The sequence below is a fragment of the Galdieria sulphuraria genome (assembly GCF_000341285.1).
Source record: "Galdieria sulphuraria unplaced genomic scaffold scaf_48, whole genome shotgun sequence".
NCBI classification, from domain to species: domain Eukaryota; phylum Rhodophyta; class Bangiophyceae; order Galdieriales; family Galdieriaceae; genus Galdieria; species Galdieria sulphuraria.
The window spans coordinates 27,383-42,431 of NW_005178427.1; the positions used below are offsets into that span (position 1 = coordinate 27,383).

General features: G+C 38.1%; 8 protein-coding genes across 9 annotated transcripts; 4 read left to right on the plus strand and 4 right to left on the minus strand.

Annotated features, from left to right (window-relative positions):
• Positions 1-8: 8 nt before the first annotated feature.
• On the plus strand, positions 9-2,419 carry Gasu_49910 (uncharacterized protein). Its single transcript, XM_005703856.1, has 2 exons — positions 9-1,604; positions 1,696-2,419. Exons 1-2 carry the CDS (start codon positions 137-139, stop codon positions 2,349-2,351), a joined length of 2,124 nt encoding a protein of 707 aa, XP_005703913.1. The 5' UTR covers positions 9-136; the 3' UTR covers positions 2,352-2,419.
• Positions 2,420-2,426: 7 nt separating this feature from the next.
• Positions 2,427-4,298, minus strand: Gasu_49920 (amino acid/auxin permease, AAAP family). The gene is made up of 2 exons (XM_005703857.1): positions 3,279-4,298; positions 2,427-3,226 (listed from the first exon to the last, which is right to left on the minus strand). Exons 1-2 carry the CDS (start codon positions 4,170-4,172, stop codon positions 2,561-2,563), a joined length of 1,560 nt encoding a protein of 519 aa, XP_005703914.1. The 5' UTR covers positions 4,173-4,298; the 3' UTR covers positions 2,427-2,560.
• A 1,570-nt stretch (positions 4,299-5,868) lies between these two features.
• Gasu_49930 (uncharacterized protein) lies at positions 5,869-7,159 on the plus strand. Its single transcript, XM_005703858.1, has 3 exons — positions 5,869-6,176; positions 6,231-6,456; positions 6,504-7,159. The coding sequence occupies exons 1-3, from the start codon at positions 5,979-5,981 to the stop codon at positions 6,659-6,661; spliced, it is 582 nt and encodes a 193-aa protein (XP_005703915.1). The 5' UTR covers positions 5,869-5,978; the 3' UTR covers positions 6,662-7,159.
• A 4-nt stretch (positions 7,160-7,163) lies between these two features.
• On the minus strand, positions 7,164-9,368 carry Gasu_49940 (uncharacterized protein). Its single transcript, XM_005703859.1, has 2 exons — positions 7,318-9,368; positions 7,164-7,270 (listed from the first exon to the last, which is right to left on the minus strand). Exons 1-2 carry the CDS (start codon positions 9,340-9,342, stop codon positions 7,229-7,231), a joined length of 2,067 nt encoding a protein of 688 aa, XP_005703916.1. The 5' UTR covers positions 9,343-9,368; the 3' UTR covers positions 7,164-7,228.
• A 250-nt stretch (positions 9,369-9,618) lies between these two features.
• On the plus strand, positions 9,619-10,519 carry Gasu_49950 (uncharacterized protein). Its single transcript, XM_005703860.1, has one exon. The coding sequence runs from the start codon at positions 9,634-9,636 to the stop codon at positions 10,432-10,434; it is 801 nt and encodes a 266-aa protein (XP_005703917.1). The 5' UTR covers positions 9,619-9,633; the 3' UTR covers positions 10,435-10,519.
• A 4-nt stretch (positions 10,520-10,523) lies between these two features.
• On the minus strand, positions 10,524-12,798 carry Gasu_49960 (pleiotropic regulator 1). The gene is made up of 9 exons (XM_005703861.1): positions 12,536-12,798; positions 12,052-12,487; positions 11,888-12,003; positions 11,700-11,837; positions 11,455-11,645; positions 11,277-11,405; positions 11,143-11,223; positions 10,946-11,096; positions 10,524-10,895 (listed from the first exon to the last, which is right to left on the minus strand). The coding sequence occupies exons 1-9, from the start codon at positions 12,699-12,701 to the stop codon at positions 10,774-10,776; spliced, it is 1,530 nt and encodes a 509-aa protein (XP_005703918.1). The 5' UTR covers positions 12,702-12,798; the 3' UTR covers positions 10,524-10,773.
• A 140-nt stretch (positions 12,799-12,938) lies between these two features.
• On the plus strand, positions 12,939-14,019 carry Gasu_49970 (uncharacterized protein). The gene is made up of 2 exons (XM_005703862.1): positions 12,939-13,529; positions 13,575-14,019. Exons 1-2 carry the CDS (start codon positions 12,981-12,983, stop codon positions 13,977-13,979), a joined length of 954 nt encoding a protein of 317 aa, XP_005703919.1. The 5' UTR covers positions 12,939-12,980; the 3' UTR covers positions 13,980-14,019.
• A 4-nt stretch (positions 14,020-14,023) lies between these two features.
• Gasu_49980 (hypothetical protein) lies at positions 14,024-15,048 on the minus strand. 2 transcript variants are annotated; one of them, XM_005703863.1, is made up of 4 exons: positions 14,814-15,048; positions 14,427-14,763; positions 14,276-14,370; positions 14,024-14,226 (listed from the first exon to the last, which is right to left on the minus strand). In XM_005703863.1, exons 1-4 carry the CDS (start codon positions 14,943-14,945, stop codon positions 14,107-14,109), a joined length of 684 nt encoding a protein of 227 aa, XP_005703920.1. In that variant the 5' UTR covers positions 14,946-15,048; the 3' UTR covers positions 14,024-14,106. The 2 variants fall into 2 exon arrangements, with proteins under 2 accessions (XP_005703920.1, XP_005703921.1); XM_005703864.1 differs by lacking the exon at positions 14,024-14,226 and having other exon boundaries at positions 14,342-14,763.
• Between the last annotated feature and the right edge of the window lies 1 nt (position 15,049).

Here is a 15,049-nt window from a genome sequence, read left to right on the forward strand (position 1 = left end):
CTGAAGAAATCTGGTTGACGAGTCGTTGATTTGGCACAGGACGAGATCGACTTTGCAAAGCTGCTAGTGTGGAATTGTACTCTTTTCATTGTATGGTGTTTTACCGCTTTGCTTTATTCAGTTGGAAATTGGAAAAATGTGTATTGGAGAGCTTGTTGGAATAGGAAAAAAGCGCTCACAGACAAAACTAGATAGCATAGTCAACCTTGATGAGTATAGTTGGACAAATTCCACTGGAGGGGACTTGGATGTTTGGAATAGCATTCTACAAAGTGCAGATACAGACTCTGTGCAGAGCCCCAGAGATATTGAGAGTATTCGTCAGTTGATAAGACAAGTATGTCGTAGAAGACGCCCGGGGAGACCACCACTTTATGTAATAAGTGAAACAGGAGCAGAATTGAAGAATGAAGAAGAAAGAAAATTTATGGAAAAGATACTTAAACGAAGAATAAGACAGAATAAGGCCTACAGACGCAGGAAAGAACGAGATGCCAAACAGAAAGCAACACGAGAAAGCAGCCAAGAAGTTGTAGAATATACAGCTTCCGAGACTGTTTCGAAGACTTCAGAAGCAAGTATTTTCCACTTTGGAGAACAATTCTTCGAGCAAGGAAATATACTTAGTTTCGTATCTGAAAAAGATGGCCGTTGTGATAATAGAGAAACACAAGATACCTCAATAGGTGAAGGAGCGGAAGAGCAGGAAACAGACGCAAATAGAAGAGTCTCACTTGAGGAAGATGAATGTCTTCAGCTGAGATACTTATGGAAAATGGAAGAGCAATGGAAAGGAGTTTCGCTTTCGGGTGGATCGTTGGCAACAATAAGATTAATATTTGAGAGAGTGCGAAAGTCTTACTTAGGACTAAGTATGTTTCTCAGAGATGCATATAAAAGTCTTTCCATATTGCCTGGCTACTTTGATTGGCGAACAGCTTGTTTCATCATTGGAATTTCTTCTACTAGCGAACAACCAGGCCACGGCATTCTTCAGTCTTTGTTGCGTGATCAAATACTTCTATCAGAGAAAGGCTTCTTTCTCATGGGACCTCTGGAGAAATCTTTTGCTTTGAATAGCTCAGTCGTGCGCAATGAACCCCAATATTTAGCTGTTATGAACAAAGCTAAAGAACGTTTTGTGGAGTATTTCCTTAGCAAATACTTTGACATAAACGATTATTTCTTCTTGCAGAGAGCAACGGCTAAGGATATCATTCTATCTATATATACAAATGAAAAAGTAAATATGGACTACTGCTTGAAGCTGATAGTAGAAAACGATATTGCTAAAATATTAGACATCAATCTATTGAATCGTTGTGTTCACTTCTTCCGATATTGTGCTTCTCCTGAGACCTTGATTGCAATTTTTAGAAAGGCCCTGCATCAAAATGCGTGCTCTCAATCTCTGTTATTAGAAACATGCACTGAAAGTAATCAGATTGCTATGACGACTTGCGATTGTGCAGATATGATGTGTCCGGATTCTTGGGAAATAGAAGCGATAGCAAGGTTAAAGGCAGCCATAGGAGAAGCCTATTGCAACATTGGCGATGAAGAAAAAGGAGAATATCTATTGCGTCAAGCTGTGGACTTGTGTGGTTTTCACAATATTATCGACTCTCCTGTGGTTGTAATGCCATTGCTGTATTTGGCAAATTTGGAGAAAAAAACGAACTTTTTATTCTACAGCTGTAGAAAAACTAAATACTGCGATAAATGTTCTTTATCGCTTGGGTCTACGAAATAGTCCTTTTGTTACCGTTGCACTTGTGAGTGGCATACTTCTTGACGTGCAGCTAGGCAATATGAACTTTGTAAAGGATTCCATTGCAGTGATCGAAGACTTGCCAATGACCAAGGAAATTCCGGAAGTTAATGCATTTCTAGGTTATTTATATCAATGGCAGGGTAAAGGGGATGTAGCTCAACATTACTTTCAAACAGCTCTTGAAGTTGTCCAGAGGAAAGAACTATCGAGAAACATCTCTGAGTTGTATATAAAACACTGCGGAGAATCAAATTTGGAGAGTGTCTTGCTTGAGGAAATTGAAGATAGCTGTGTTGAAGAAAATAAGGAAACTGCAACAAGTGTTTCGATAGGCAATTGCTCGGAGGAAAAACATCAAATATGTGCAACTGATTTTCAGGACATCCCAAACTGCAATGACGGCATTCGATGTTTCTGCTTTGATTTTGGAAAGATTGGAAAGTCATTAAAAAAGATGCTTTCTTTCGTTTTTTCTGATGAGGATAGTTCGGGTTACGACAACACTTGCGTTGATGATTTGTTGAAGGATGAGGATGACAAGGAAATACTCTTTAACCATCCTTTCTTTTTAGCTTGAATGTTTCTTTAGTTGCTTTCTTGATCGATATAAAATTGAACTTCTTTAAAAGTTTCACTCTATTTTGTTAAAAGGGGATATTAGAACTAGTTTAATCATTGGAGGTATCATTGAAAGGAAAAAAAAGTTATAAAATATGAACATCTATAAAAAGCAAGGTTTTACTAAAGCAGAAGACAATCCAAGATAAACAACTATTCATGCAAGTATTACTGGGAGCAACTGAAGGGTTTTGGAATCGCTCCAGAATCTGAAAGCATTTTGATATTATCAATGTTTGCATAGACACCGACACCAAGACTTAACCAAGAAAGGAGGAAAATAATCACGTTAATAATTGTCAAAAGTATAAACGGCCAGCGGAATAATTTGGAACGATGTTGATAACACCAGAAAAGGCAAGGAAGACCGTAGGTAAATTGACTTGCAAATAGAGCTCCTCCAATACCAATCAGATCGTCAAAGACAGGAATTAACTCTTCCAGTAACCAGGGAACCCACCAGAATGTTGCAACGAGAAACAACCATAGAGCCCAACTTTTCAAGTCGTTCTTATAAGCTGCGGTACGCTTAGATGGAAATCTTCTTAAGACATTCTTTGTCGCCAAATAGGCATAATTGACTCCTGCTATTAGTAGATTGGGAATTTGCAAGAAAAAAGTTGCTTTTTGAAGTTTTGGATTGACCAAATTGAAGAAATAGGGACTCTGCGCATAGATACCCGTGTATGCATAAATGAAGACTCCATAGAAGGTATATATGAAAGTGGTTATCGCGAATGCAATAATTACAGCTTTTCGAAACTCCATAGGATGACGCATTTCTAGAATCAAGTTGAAAAACACCATGTGTCCTGAATAGGCATAGACAATGTCCTGAAGAGAAAGAGTCATTTCCTTATATAGGAATTTTGAAATCTAAACTTACGTTGACTGCACCTACTATGTCATAAAAACTAGCGGAGCTTGCAATAGAAAGATGAATATTGGTTCCAGGTTTGACTCCCGGCATAGGAGCATCTTGTGTTGCCACTCCAACCATAGTTGGAATAACAGCAACTAACCAACTAATGATTGCTATAATAGATAGATAGCTGACTCCTCGAAGAGTCCTTGGAATGGAAATTAGAATTCCGAAGACAGTAACTACAACACTAAAAATGACATAGCACGTTTTCTGGTTTCCAAGGACGTATAGTGCATCAGCGGCAGGTTCGATAACCGATGCATTAAAGAATATCAACAGAGCAATTTGACACCACAAAAGCACTTCTTTTCCAACTCTACCAAATATAATTTCTCCAGCTTCATCATAATTTCTGATATGTTGGTGTTCTTTCCAATATTCGTGAAGCAACACAGCAGTGTAAGTTGCAATAACTCCCAGTGCTACAAACAGAATGGTACCGGGAACAAAGCCTACAACTGCAACAGCAGAAGGATTAGAAAGGGGACCAGAAGAAGCTGTTTCTGCGATAACAAGAATAGTTGTCATAAGCCAGCTGGTTCTATGGCTATCATAATTTTTACCATCTGGATCATATTCTGCTTCATCCGTATTTTCCTCGTTACTAAAAGGAACCACTTCGTCAGTTTGTTGTTTTTGTAGTTCTTGTTCTATAATAGTTTGAGTGTTGTCTCCTATCTCCTTGTCAAACGAAAACGATTGAGTTTTTTCAGTCATGCCTGTCAAGTATATACCAATATTGTAAAAATACCCTGTATCTGGAAACACCACGAGCTTTAAATCATTTTGAGTTTGCTGATTTCGGTTGATTTCATCGCGTTTTCTTCTTGAAGAGTAGAAATGTCTCGTAGACATTTCTATGGGTTTGCCAACTCTTGTCTATTTAGACAAGGGTTGACTAGTAAGAAATAAAATACATAATGCTGAGAGTCTGTAGAAACGCCTAGTTTTGTGAGGAAACACCTTGTTCAATCGTCGAGAAGTTTTAAGGAAAGATATCACTGCAAAATAGTGTGAATGACGAGATGACTTCATTTATCTTTATAAGCTGCACCTTTTTACTGTTCAAAGCACAATAGTCCAAACTATTCCAATATACAAAAACTAATTGCAAGCATAGCTTCTCTATGATTTCGAGAGGCGAAAGTATATTACTGGAAGCAACAATTCTTTTTTATCCTACAACTACAAGTACGAGAATAATGAGTTTTCACATTTAGTCCTTTTACTTTAAATTATTCTATTTATGTGAATCAACTAAACCAAAACTCTTTTAGCTCGAGAGTTGAATGTTAAAAGGCAGTAATTATGACTTCACAAAGTCACACGATTTCTGAATACAGAAATACACTTTCCTGTAAAGACTGTTATTTTTTAGTTTCTGACAATATTTATCCTAAGATGCAATTATTTGCAGGATTCTGTTTCATGCTCGAATAAGAAACCAATTTTTGTCTCAACATTCTCACAGAACTAGATTGAAGTCTATCAGGAAAAAATGTGGAAATAGGCATCACTATAAGATAAATTGGTATATGTCTTTATTCTTATGACTAGTTGAAACTAGAAAGCAGAATGAATGTAAGCGTTGTTTGCAAAATTAGCAGGCAACAGTGTCATGGTTCTGTTCTCAAGCTATTACACTGTTCTCGAGTTAGTTAAAAGATCTCTATCAAATTTCCCAAAATGAAGGAAAATGTCTAGGCATATCAACAGCCACTTCAAAGCTAAAGCCTCCAAATCCTGCCTCCAGATCCCATAAAAGTTCGTTTTCATTCCAAATGAATGTAATTATACTTCAAGTACTCCACCTTAGAGTCTAAAATTTGAGGGAGTTTTGACAACTTGTGAGCAAGTATTCATATCTGTTCGACATTATCCCCATATTTTGTATCTTCTGTATCACCATCGCCTTTACTAACTTGCTCCCCGAAACCCTGGTGATATCAACTAATGAAATGATATTATTGAGCGTCCACTGAATTCAACCAAACATTCAACCACAAAATGGTAGTCTGATGTATGCTATCAGGAACGATATCCTATTTTCTATATGTTCTTATAGATCTGCTATCATTTAACACAGTCAATGGAAAAACAAGCTGGTTCAAAAACCAAGAAAGAGAATAGCAACAGTGAGACATTAATATATCTCCATAATTAAATACCATTCTTATATTCTTACTAGGAACAAGAAGGAATATATATATCTCGCATTTTTCTATTACTATTCCTTGTCTCATAAATCTCGTAAAGAAAGCAGTTCTCATGTGAGGCTAATTAAAGAAACTTGTACAAAACAGTAAGCGATGTCTTGGAACGAGACTTGCCCAAAAGGTCTAAAACACTACGATTCGCCGTAATAAGTTTGAAAAAGTTCGTTACCAAAAGTGCAAAACAACGGTCACATTCATCCGATTCTATGAGCAACAATAAACTTTATATGAGAATAGTCACAAGTGACTGCGAAGTCAACAAACGAAGAATGAACGTCCAATAAATGCAAATGTCTGCCCGCGTTCCATTTCTCATGGAGTGAAATGCGAATCGGCATTGATTCATAGCCATCCTTTCGAGTCAGCCGAGCAATTTCATGCTTCAACGTGGCTTTCGCTAGTGACTGGAAAATTCCGTTTCGCATTATGCGTTCTTAACATAAATATGTTTCAGCGTTTAGGAAAGACCATCATCCTTCTTTTCGTTTTAGTTAACTTACAGTTAAACTTTGTTACGACATTGTTGGAAGAACCCAAGCAAAATACTCAAGAGAGTATTGCCGACGCTTTACAAGCTTTTGGCCTTACGAATTTTGTCTCACTACTATGTAAAAGCCAACTGCTTGGCTTATTTCAGGGAATTGTGAGTGAATCCACGCCGCCCGTCTTATGCTTACAAATGTTCACAAATTGTTAGGGTGACCAGTTCACAGTATTCGCACCAACCAACGATGCGTTACCTCAAAATTGCCGCCAGTTACTGGAAACAAATATCACAAGTCTAGAGAATTTGCTTCTGTATCAGATCATTCCTACTGGTGGTTTCACAACAGGAAACCTAATAAACAATATTCAACCTGCGAGAACTGCTAACTTCACGACTTTAGAGGGTTCGCGATTACCAATCCACTTATTGCACAATGGTAGGAATCAAACTGTAACTTATATGTGAACTAATCTCCAAAATCAGGTTCTCTTCGCATTGGATATAATAACGTGTCCATTCTACGAGCGAATATTGTTGCATTCTCTTCTGTTGTACAAATTACGAGTGGACTCACCTTACCGTCTTACCTTATCAACAACAAGGACGTTTTGCAGACATGTCCACGGACTGTTTCAAGTTGACACTGAAGAGAGTATCCTTCCTAGTAAGATTACAAGGCCGTTGACTGAGAACCTGCCATAGACTCGTACGTATCCAGCACGCTGTAGATGAAAGGAGGGACCTTGTTTAGGGTCTTAATGTCATCTGCTGAGCAAGTATTGGATATTTCTGGTAAACATCGTTGCAAATGCTCAATAGCCAGTTCACACATTTTACGTTCAGAATGAGTTTCCCAAAAATAAAGGTAGGTTTTCAAGGTCCAGTCTGACCGTTCGAAAACAAATATTTTTGAAACATTCCATCTGGAAATCAAATGATGTACGAGTAGGCTTGGATATATGCGGGATAAATAACTCATTGAATCCGGATTCTCGGTATAATTTAAGATTTGCTCCGTTTCGGAAAATAAAAGCATACGAAAAGATCGAAGGCAGTCATACACATTCTGATACCTAACTATCCATGTGGGGCACAATGAAGACAAAAAACCTTCCAAAGTAGCGAGATCGGAAAGTAGTTGGTACTTAACTTGATCTCTTAATGGATGCAAAACAGAGATATTTCGCAAGTAGCATAGAACAAACCTGCTAATGAAATGCTCCATCTTTCCTTTTAAAAGGTAATGATTTCTTAAAAGTTTGAAAAAAGAGGAATTGTACAACTCCAGAAATCTTACTAAACCTCTCACTGTTTTGGATACATTCTCAAACTCTTCTCTGTTTGTCATCAAAAATTGTGAATCTTTCCCAGTCGAAACACGAGTAACGGAACTGGGTTTCAAACCGTCAGAGTTGTGCATTAACAATATTAAACCAAGTAAACAATCGAATGCCTTCTCAAATACTTCATCAATAAATATACAGGAAATTGAAGATAACGATTCTTTAGCAGATTGTATATCAGGATTTAACCAGTTCGATAAACCTTCTGTTGACAATTTGTCATCAAGTTTTCCCTTCGAGTATGTGATCTCCAACTCCAGCATTCTCATATGTTTCATTTTCCGTTCGAGCGTAGTAGGGAAACGTTTGAGGTTCTCTTCAAAAAGAAGAATACCATTATAAAAGGAGCTCAAACTAAACAACCTATCCATAAATAATGACTGTGTAGGATCCCACTCTTGTCCAATCACTCTGTTCATACTTTGCTCTGCTTTAGCTACAAACATGTTAATGATCGATCCAAGGTTTTTCAAAAACATATTGGGCGACTCTATTAATTCCAGATTGGACAGAAATTCTGCTTCGATGAGCTTCACAAAACTTCCTACTGCATCTTCATCAAAAGAACTTTCAGCATTTTCAAAGAGTTGTTCCAATGGTAGTGATAAACGTGAAAAGGATTTTGCAAAGTAGTGCGCTTCGCAAGGATAAAACGTTGAGACAAGATCAAAGCTACCATACTTCGATGAAAGAAAAAGAGAATCTCCCAAATTGAAAGCTAATGAAATAAATGAGTCAAATATGTCGTCATCCGCGAGTTGCTCATATAGAGAATCTTCCATCTCCTTAAGCAACTGATATATATTAGGATACATATCCACAAGCATATCAAACAATTCGGCTCTTAAAGAGCCTCTCGAGGAGGTTGAAGTAGCCTCTACTTGTGATTTCAGACTGTCTCTGATGAGAAGATAAAATCTTCTAGTCAAAAAATGATGTGAGAATTCTTCAGAATGCCTTTCAGTTGACACTTGAACTAAATTTTTGCTAATCAAGAAAGCAGCAAGCGGCTTATGACTGTCCCAAGGATACTTCCTCCAAAGAATACTTTCTAGCAATAGAATAGAACGATGACCCTCTAATATGCATTCCTTTACAGATAGGAGTCTTTTCCACAAATCCTTTTTGGAAATACTTTCTGCTAGAATATTGTCGCCTTGATCCAAGAAAAACGTTTCTCTTATCTTCTGTGAAACCTTCAAAATGAGTTCTTGAGTCACATAGTCCAGGGTTACCTGAAGATTATCCAAGTAATAGGCACCAAATAGCATATTGCCGACATCTACTTGTGACCTAGCCTCTAAACGTTCCAACAACGTTCTTCTTATAGTCCAATCGAGTCGACTCAAGCATTGATTCACGTAAACAGCTTGTTGTCTTGTGATAGATATATGTGATAAGACAGATGAATCTAAAAGCTTCTGTGCCAACTTTGCCGTCTCACAGAGATCACATATCCCTTCTTCTTCTGCAGAAATATTGCCGTGGTCACTTGAAAGATATCCAGAAGACTCCGGAGTAGCTGCATCAGAAACGTTGGGAAAAACTTGCTTCAAGCGTGAGACATAACGTTCTAAGCATATTATGTCTCTAAGAATTCCTAAACATTGATAGACGGACTCCAATTTCAAAATGCTGTCTCTTGTTTGGGAAAAAGGAAGTCCCATAAGTTGTTCGATCTTCTCCACTTCCTTCAGTAAACTTTCTGAAGCCGTCATAATACCACTAATGTTGTTCTCTGATTTATCCAACTTGTCAATCTTTGAAATGAGGAGATCCTGATTTTTGTTCAATTCCTGCTCCACAGTTTTCTTCGACTGTTCAACGGCTCTTTCAACTGTCACCATAGCATGTCGAACACTTCTGTTGGATAAAGCATTTCCAACAAACGAAACTGGTGAGAAGCTTTCTTGAACGAACTCTTGGAACTCTAAACCATTCCAACCACCTTCTCGGGATTCCTCCTCAACTTTTGACATCTCCAACAATCCTTACCGACAATAATTTTGTTTAAGCATTCTTCATTGTTGTTTGGCGCCACAAATAGCGTAGCAATGTCGCAAGAAAAAACCTTTAGGGAACAGAAGAAGACCTCTCAAAATGAACTTATTTTCATAATAACTTGTATTCTGATAATAATTCTAAGTTTAGATGAAATATATAAAAGACAAGATGGTCAAAATGAAAGAGAAACCAGTCTACTCAGCTTCAGAATTCTTACATTTAATAGGCCTGAGTCCCTGCATAGATTGCTCCAATCAATATCGAACATGATTCTGAAAAAAAATTATAAATTTGTGAACCTCTATATTTACGTAGATTCGAAATTCGATGAGGAATATCAGTCTCAAAAGGAATTAAATAACATCATTCGAGTTAGAGAAGCAACTCAAGGATTTCAGTGGCTTCTTGGCAGAAAAGAGATTCACTACAGAACTGTTCATCATGGACTACAAAATCAGTGGTTAGCTGCCTGGTATCCAACTAATGAAATGGAAGCAAGCATCTTCTTAGAAGACGATATTGAAATCTCTTGCCGTTTTCTTGAGTATATTGAAAAAATTCTATTAGCAATGGAGAGTTCAAGAAAAAATTCTGAAAGCTTTGGAGAGTTTGAGCAGTGTGGCGGGATTGTTATGGAAGAATTGCAAATAAGTCAACATTTTCTTGCATCTAATATAACCCAACAATTCCTAAATTGCTTTCGGGTCCGCTTTACTTCTAGTTGGGGTCCTATTTATTTCGGTACATTTTGGAAGCACTTTATGGATTGGTATTTGACGGTTACATTGCGACCCAATTTTACACCTTATACCGAAACAAGTGACGAAAAATACAATTTATGGCTACGGCAGGGAAAGGACGTATGGTCTCCATGGTTGAAAAGATTCCTCGATGAAACCGACTATTGGTTCATTTACTGTAAACCACCACACAAGAATACAGTTTGGCTTCATAATCATGCCGAGATGGGGGTCAATACACACTCATATCAAAGGTCTTCTCTTCCACAATTATTTTCTGGAGATCTTTCCTTATTCGATATACCTTGCTTTAAAAGTAGTAAGTAGCAAAAATTCCGAATTTTTCTTTTCTTGCCATCTGAGAGTAATACAGTGCCCATCTTAGATTGCGATGCCGATGGAAATTGTTCATAATGCCATGGGCTTTTCGGTAAGCCAAAAAAGCAAAATATCTTTAGTTTCTCAGAAATCAAAAATACATGTTAACTACGTATCATTCATCTCAACTGGTATCGTGGCCGTGTGTATATAAAGGTCGTCTACAGACGTTTCATTTATAAACTAGTGCCTGTACGTCCTTACCAAAGAGCTCTAAAACCAGTACCATTACTTTGCGAACTGAATCGCACAATTCTCTAGTCATATTACTAACGGAACTTCTATAAACTAGTATCTGCGAAGACCACTCGGTGGTTGCCACTGAACCGGATGAGTCTCTTCGGTCGCATTTTCGTCTTCCTTCCAAATTTTTATAGTTTTATCAGCTTCTCCTGTGACAAGACGAGAACCTGAATTGTTTTTAACATATGCTCGAGTTCCCATTTAATTTATATTCTACCTGTTTGATCAAAGCAACATGTGAAAATGCCCGACTCAGATTCCAAAGAACCAGGTTGTCCAATAGTATTGGTTCGGAAGAATTCATGAGCAGCTCTATAGTCCCAAAAAACTAAGGAACCATCGTCACCAGCTGATACCATAACATCGTCCTAACCAATGCATTGGAATAAGAAAAAGTGTAATAACTTGACTTACTTCATTGATAGCCAACGAGTTGACTATGGTATTGTGCCCGTAAAAATTACGAAGAAGTTCTCCATTCGGAAATAAAAATGTCTGCAACGATTGTCAAACAAGAAACCATAAAGACAATTATACAATTTAAATACCTTGATGCGGCCAGCAGATGCTGAAGCAAAAGAAAATTCTCTTGGATGTATACATATAGAACGGACTCCTTTCTTGTGATGAGTAAGAGTCGAAAAACAACGACCCGCTGAGAGATCCCAAAGTTTGATCTAAATAATTCAAATGAATATTCATGTTTGGTATTCAAAATGTCCATACTGTGGCATCTGCAGAACTCGAGACAATTTGAGGATCAACTCCTTGGGTTTGGACACTATAAATGGCGTCTCGATGGCCACTAAGTGCAAAAATTTGCTGCTTCGTGCGAACATCCCAAACGCGAACAGTTGAATCTCGTCCACCCGTAACAAGAACATCAAGAGTTGGGTGTAAACTTACACAATAGACTCCTGTAAAGAAAAGTTGTATAATGAACCCATCAAGCATTGAGAAGAATTTCATACCTGATAGATGTCCATGATAATGTCTTATCACTTTATTATATTCCAAATCCCAACACTTCACTTGCTTATCATCGCCGACAGAAAACAAATAGGGATGACGATGCGATACGACCAAACCCCGAACAGTCCCAATATGACCTTGAGAAAATTTTTATCAACAATTTCTAAGAACTATGAAAAGATCAAACCTGTGAGAGTCAGCTTCAACTCTCCAGAAGCAAAATCCCAGAATTTGATCGTCCTGTCAGCAGAGCCTGAACAAAACCATTCGTTAGTTACATCAAACGCCACGGACCGCACCCATCTAAATTCTCTATAAGAAAACAAGAATTTGAAAAACCATCTCAATTACCCATAGTGCGCAGAAATCACTCTCATCAGTTTCCACGGTGGATGCCACTGAGGTCGATCCTTTTCGACACCTTCCATAGGACCCAAACTCCGCTGTCCCTGTACCAGTTGTTGCAAAGCTCGGTTTCGAACAGCCCTGACACGAGAAGCACCCGCAGAAGGTAGAGCTTTGTTTACTTCCAAAACTGCTGTTTGTCTATCTTCTGGAACTACAAGTGTCGTTTGTGTTGCGTAGTTGATTTTCTCGGTACTTTTGTGCAAACTTTCACCAAAACTGTTAGGCACCTTTTCAGTCAATGACAAATCTTCGTTGCCAACGCCGTTTTCCGACGAATCATCCCGTTTCTCCCTTGATTCTTTTGTTTTGTTCTCAACTGCTTTCGGAACTGTTTTCAAAGTTTCACCACTGTGTTTATGTGAAGCTTCTTCTACGAAGCCTAGAGGAGTTCAAAAGCAAGAAAGACAACAACAAGTTGAGTACTCACTAGCAAAACTATTCGCTAACTTATATTCACTTTCATACTTTATGCGAAGGAGAGTCATTCTTGCCTCGTCTGGTAAGGGCGGATTAACTGAACATACTGCCGACTCCGGTCCATATGTGTTGAGTGTTCTTTTTCTCAACTCATCCAAACTCGTAGAACATTCCATCTGACAAGAACTCTACCACCACTTAGAAAAATCAACAATTCTTTCTACAACATTTGTAATTCTGTAAATGTCTTTCGATAAGAAAAATTTTAGTATTCATTTTTTCACTACTCAAGTTTCGGATGTCAGAAAGATTTTTCTTAGTATTTTCTCATTTGGATATGAGACCTGAGTTGCTGATAACAACAACTATTCAGCTACTACATCCTTTTGTGTCGTATGCATTAAGAGTGCTCAGTCTCATCAACATTTGCAGTTGGATATTGGTTTGGGTTAGAAATGCGCTGGACCTTGCAGTCATATCTTGTGGTTGCTCTCACCGCAACAGTTGCCGCAGGTTTTACAACCATTCTCACTAAATATAAAAGTGTATTTAGTATGTTGAGAGCTAGATGGTTCAGGGACGTCTTTGAAGATTTGCGTTTGCGGCTCCGAGCAAGCGAAGCCGCCGCAATAAGAGAGAGATTGGATTTGCTTGAAGCCAAAATACTATCTTCGGAAACAAGTAACCTTGGTAGACTCTCTGTTCATTCGCCAAGAACACTTGCAGAAGAGAAGCCTACTCCTGAGTGGGAGCTGGTCACAAGAGAAGATTTCGTCACTCTCAGATCGAGAGTTGATAACCTTGCAAAGTCAGTAAACGCTGTAAAATCCCAAGCAAACAAGTCTCTGCAAGTATCTGAAGATATGCTGCGCCAATACCTGGAAAATGCAGTGTCTACGAAAGAGCAATTGACAAGTTTTTCCCAAGGTGCCTCATCGTTATTGGAAATGTTGCAACAGTTGGAGAAGGCTTTTAATTCTCTCTTTTACAAGCTGGACAATCAAGTAAGTTTGTTAGATTCTGATTCGGTTGTTATTTACAGTTTAAAGGATTCCAGTAAAGTTCTGAAAGCAATAGATGCGGAGTTGTCTAATTTGCGTTCCTTTGTAGAAGATGTGAACGAGGAAGTTAAGAGTATGAGATTGGTAGTGAATCAAGCCAATGTTACGTTTTCGAATTCTTCTGTCTTTGGGCGGGAATCAGAAGTTCCCGCAAGTTGGAGGGAACAGGAGAAGAAGGTTGACAGTACAACTTTGAACAAACCGAAGAACACTTTGAGGGAAACTTCAATAGATATTCCACACTTGGAGGCTGAAGGAGGTGAAGAGGATGATGAGGAAGAAGAAAAGGGAAGTTCCCAACCCTCTCCCAACGAGTCGGGTGAGACGAAAAAGAAAAAGAAGAAGAAAAAGAAGAGAGCCAAGACACCCCAACCGACTGACGCTACAAGCTAAAAGATGATAGACAAAAGGTAATATCGTCTTTTATTCGAAAAGTATTTTCGGAATAGTATCGCATTGTACTATTTGACTTTCTATTCATTTGTCGAATAAATACGTATCGAGTAAAGTTGAACAAAGCTCAAATCTCATTGGATTGGTCTGAGTTGCTAATCCATCCACATTCTTTGCATAGATAGTGATCTAAGCCTGGAATGACAATTGGAGCTGAACAAAGTTTACAAGTTCCGTATCGCATATCCTATAAAATTTTCGTGTAATTATAAAAATATAATTTCATATCTACCAACCTCATGAATGGAATCATTATGCTCAAAGAAGTCCTCGATGGCATATTCAGGAACGACAGGTTCCGGTTCCTTCTTCTTCGTTTTCTTCTTGGAGGCTAGGATAAGTCGTTGATATGAAAGCTTCATAAAAGAGAATAACAACTTTTCTTACTTTTTTTCTCAGAAGGTGCAGGTTCAACGTCTTCGGATTCCTTTTCGTCTTCTATTTGAACAGATTGACATGGGTCTTGAGAAGCGTCTTCTTTTTCAATCAGATGATCTTCTGACTGCCAATCAACGTTAGAGTTTGGCTTCTTAATATTGGCTTTCACTAGTTTCGTCGTGGTTGTCGAGCCTTCAGATTTATTTCTTCTTTTACTTGTATGGATAGTTTGTCCGGTCTCAGCATAGACTAAATCTTGCCCTGGACTTTTTGTAGGATTCTTAGATTTATTACGTTGTAGAAATGGACTCCAGTGAAGCCTCGCACGTTGAACCCGACAGGGATACTGTTAATTAGTTTAGTTCCCAATGTAGCAAAACACTTTGTAAAAGTTACCGATGACGTAAAGGATAAATAGCCATAATTATGTGTGACAAGGCAACTACAGTTGAAAGATTTCCTAAACACGTAAACCAAAACAAACGCAAAAGGTCGGGACCAATAACGATAACGCGATGTCAAAATCATTTTACGAATGTTGCATTGCTTTCCAACCAGAATGATGTTTCGTTATTTGCTGCTAAAGAAGACTTGGCTGTTTCGCATCCGAAGCTTTGTTTGTTTCAATTCAA

Coding starts and splice junctions, on each gene's coding strand:
- Gasu_49910 (XM_005703856.1), top strand. CDS start 137: ATGTGTATTGGAGAGCTTGTTGGAATAGGAAAAAAGCGCTCACAGACA. Junction 1,605..1,695: donor TCAAGCTGTGGACTTGTGTG/GTTTTCACAATA, acceptor TTTATTCTACAG/CTGTAGAAAAACTAAATACT.
- Gasu_49920 (XM_005703857.1), bottom strand. CDS start 4,172: ATGTCTACGAGACATTTCTACTCTTCAAGAAGAAAACGCGATGAAATC. Junction 3,227..3,278: donor ACATAGTAGGTGCAGTCAAC/GTAAGTTTAGAT, acceptor CTTTCTCTTCAG/GACATTGTCTATGCCTATTC.
- Gasu_49930 (XM_005703858.1), top strand. CDS start 5,979: ATGTTTCAGCGTTTAGGAAAGACCATCATCCTTCTTTTCGTTTTAGTT. Junction 6,177..6,230: donor TTGGCTTATTTCAGGGAATT/GTGAGTGAATCC, acceptor ACAAATTGTTAG/GGTGACCAGTTCACAGTATT. Junction 6,457..6,503: donor AATCCACTTATTGCACAATG/GTAGGAATCAAA, acceptor CTCCAAAATCAG/GTTCTCTTCGCATTGGATAT.
- Gasu_49940 (XM_005703859.1), bottom strand. CDS start 9,342: ATGTCAAAAGTTGAGGAGGAATCCCGAGAAGGTGGTTGGAATGGTTTA. Junction 7,271..7,317: donor CCAAAACAGTGAGAGGTTTA/GTAAGATTTCTG, acceptor CAAACTTTTAAG/AAATCATTACCTTTTAAAAG.
- Gasu_49950 (XM_005703860.1), top strand. CDS start 9,634: ATGATTCTGAAAAAAAATTATAAATTTGTGAACCTCTATATTTACGTA.
- Gasu_49960 (XM_005703861.1), bottom strand. CDS start 12,701: ATGGAATGTTCTACGAGTTTGGATGAGTTGAGAAAAAGAACACTCAAC. Junction 12,488..12,535: donor GTTAGCGAATAGTTTTGCTA/GTGAGTACTCAA, acceptor GAACTCCTCTAG/GCTTCGTAGAAGAAGCTTCA. Junction 11,224..11,276: donor CATCTGCTGGCCGCATCAAG/GTATTTAAATTG, acceptor CAATCGTTGCAG/ACATTTTTATTTCCGAATGG.
- Gasu_49970 (XM_005703862.1), top strand. CDS start 12,981: ATGCGCTGGACCTTGCAGTCATATCTTGTGGTTGCTCTCACCGCAACA. Junction 13,530..13,574: donor TTTACAAGCTGGACAATCAA/GTAAGTTTGTTA, acceptor TACAGTTTAAAG/GATTCCAGTAAAGTTCTGAA.
- Gasu_49980 (XM_005703863.1), bottom strand. CDS start 14,945: ATGATTTTGACATCGCGTTATCGTTATTGGTCCCGACCTTTTGCGTTT. Junction 14,764..14,813: donor ATTTATCCTTTACGTCATCG/GTAACTTTTACA, acceptor ACTAATTAACAG/TATCCCTGTCGGGTTCAACG. Junction 14,227..14,275: donor ATAATGATTCCATTCATGAG/GTTGGTAGATAT, acceptor AAAATTTTATAG/GATATGCGATACGGAACTTG.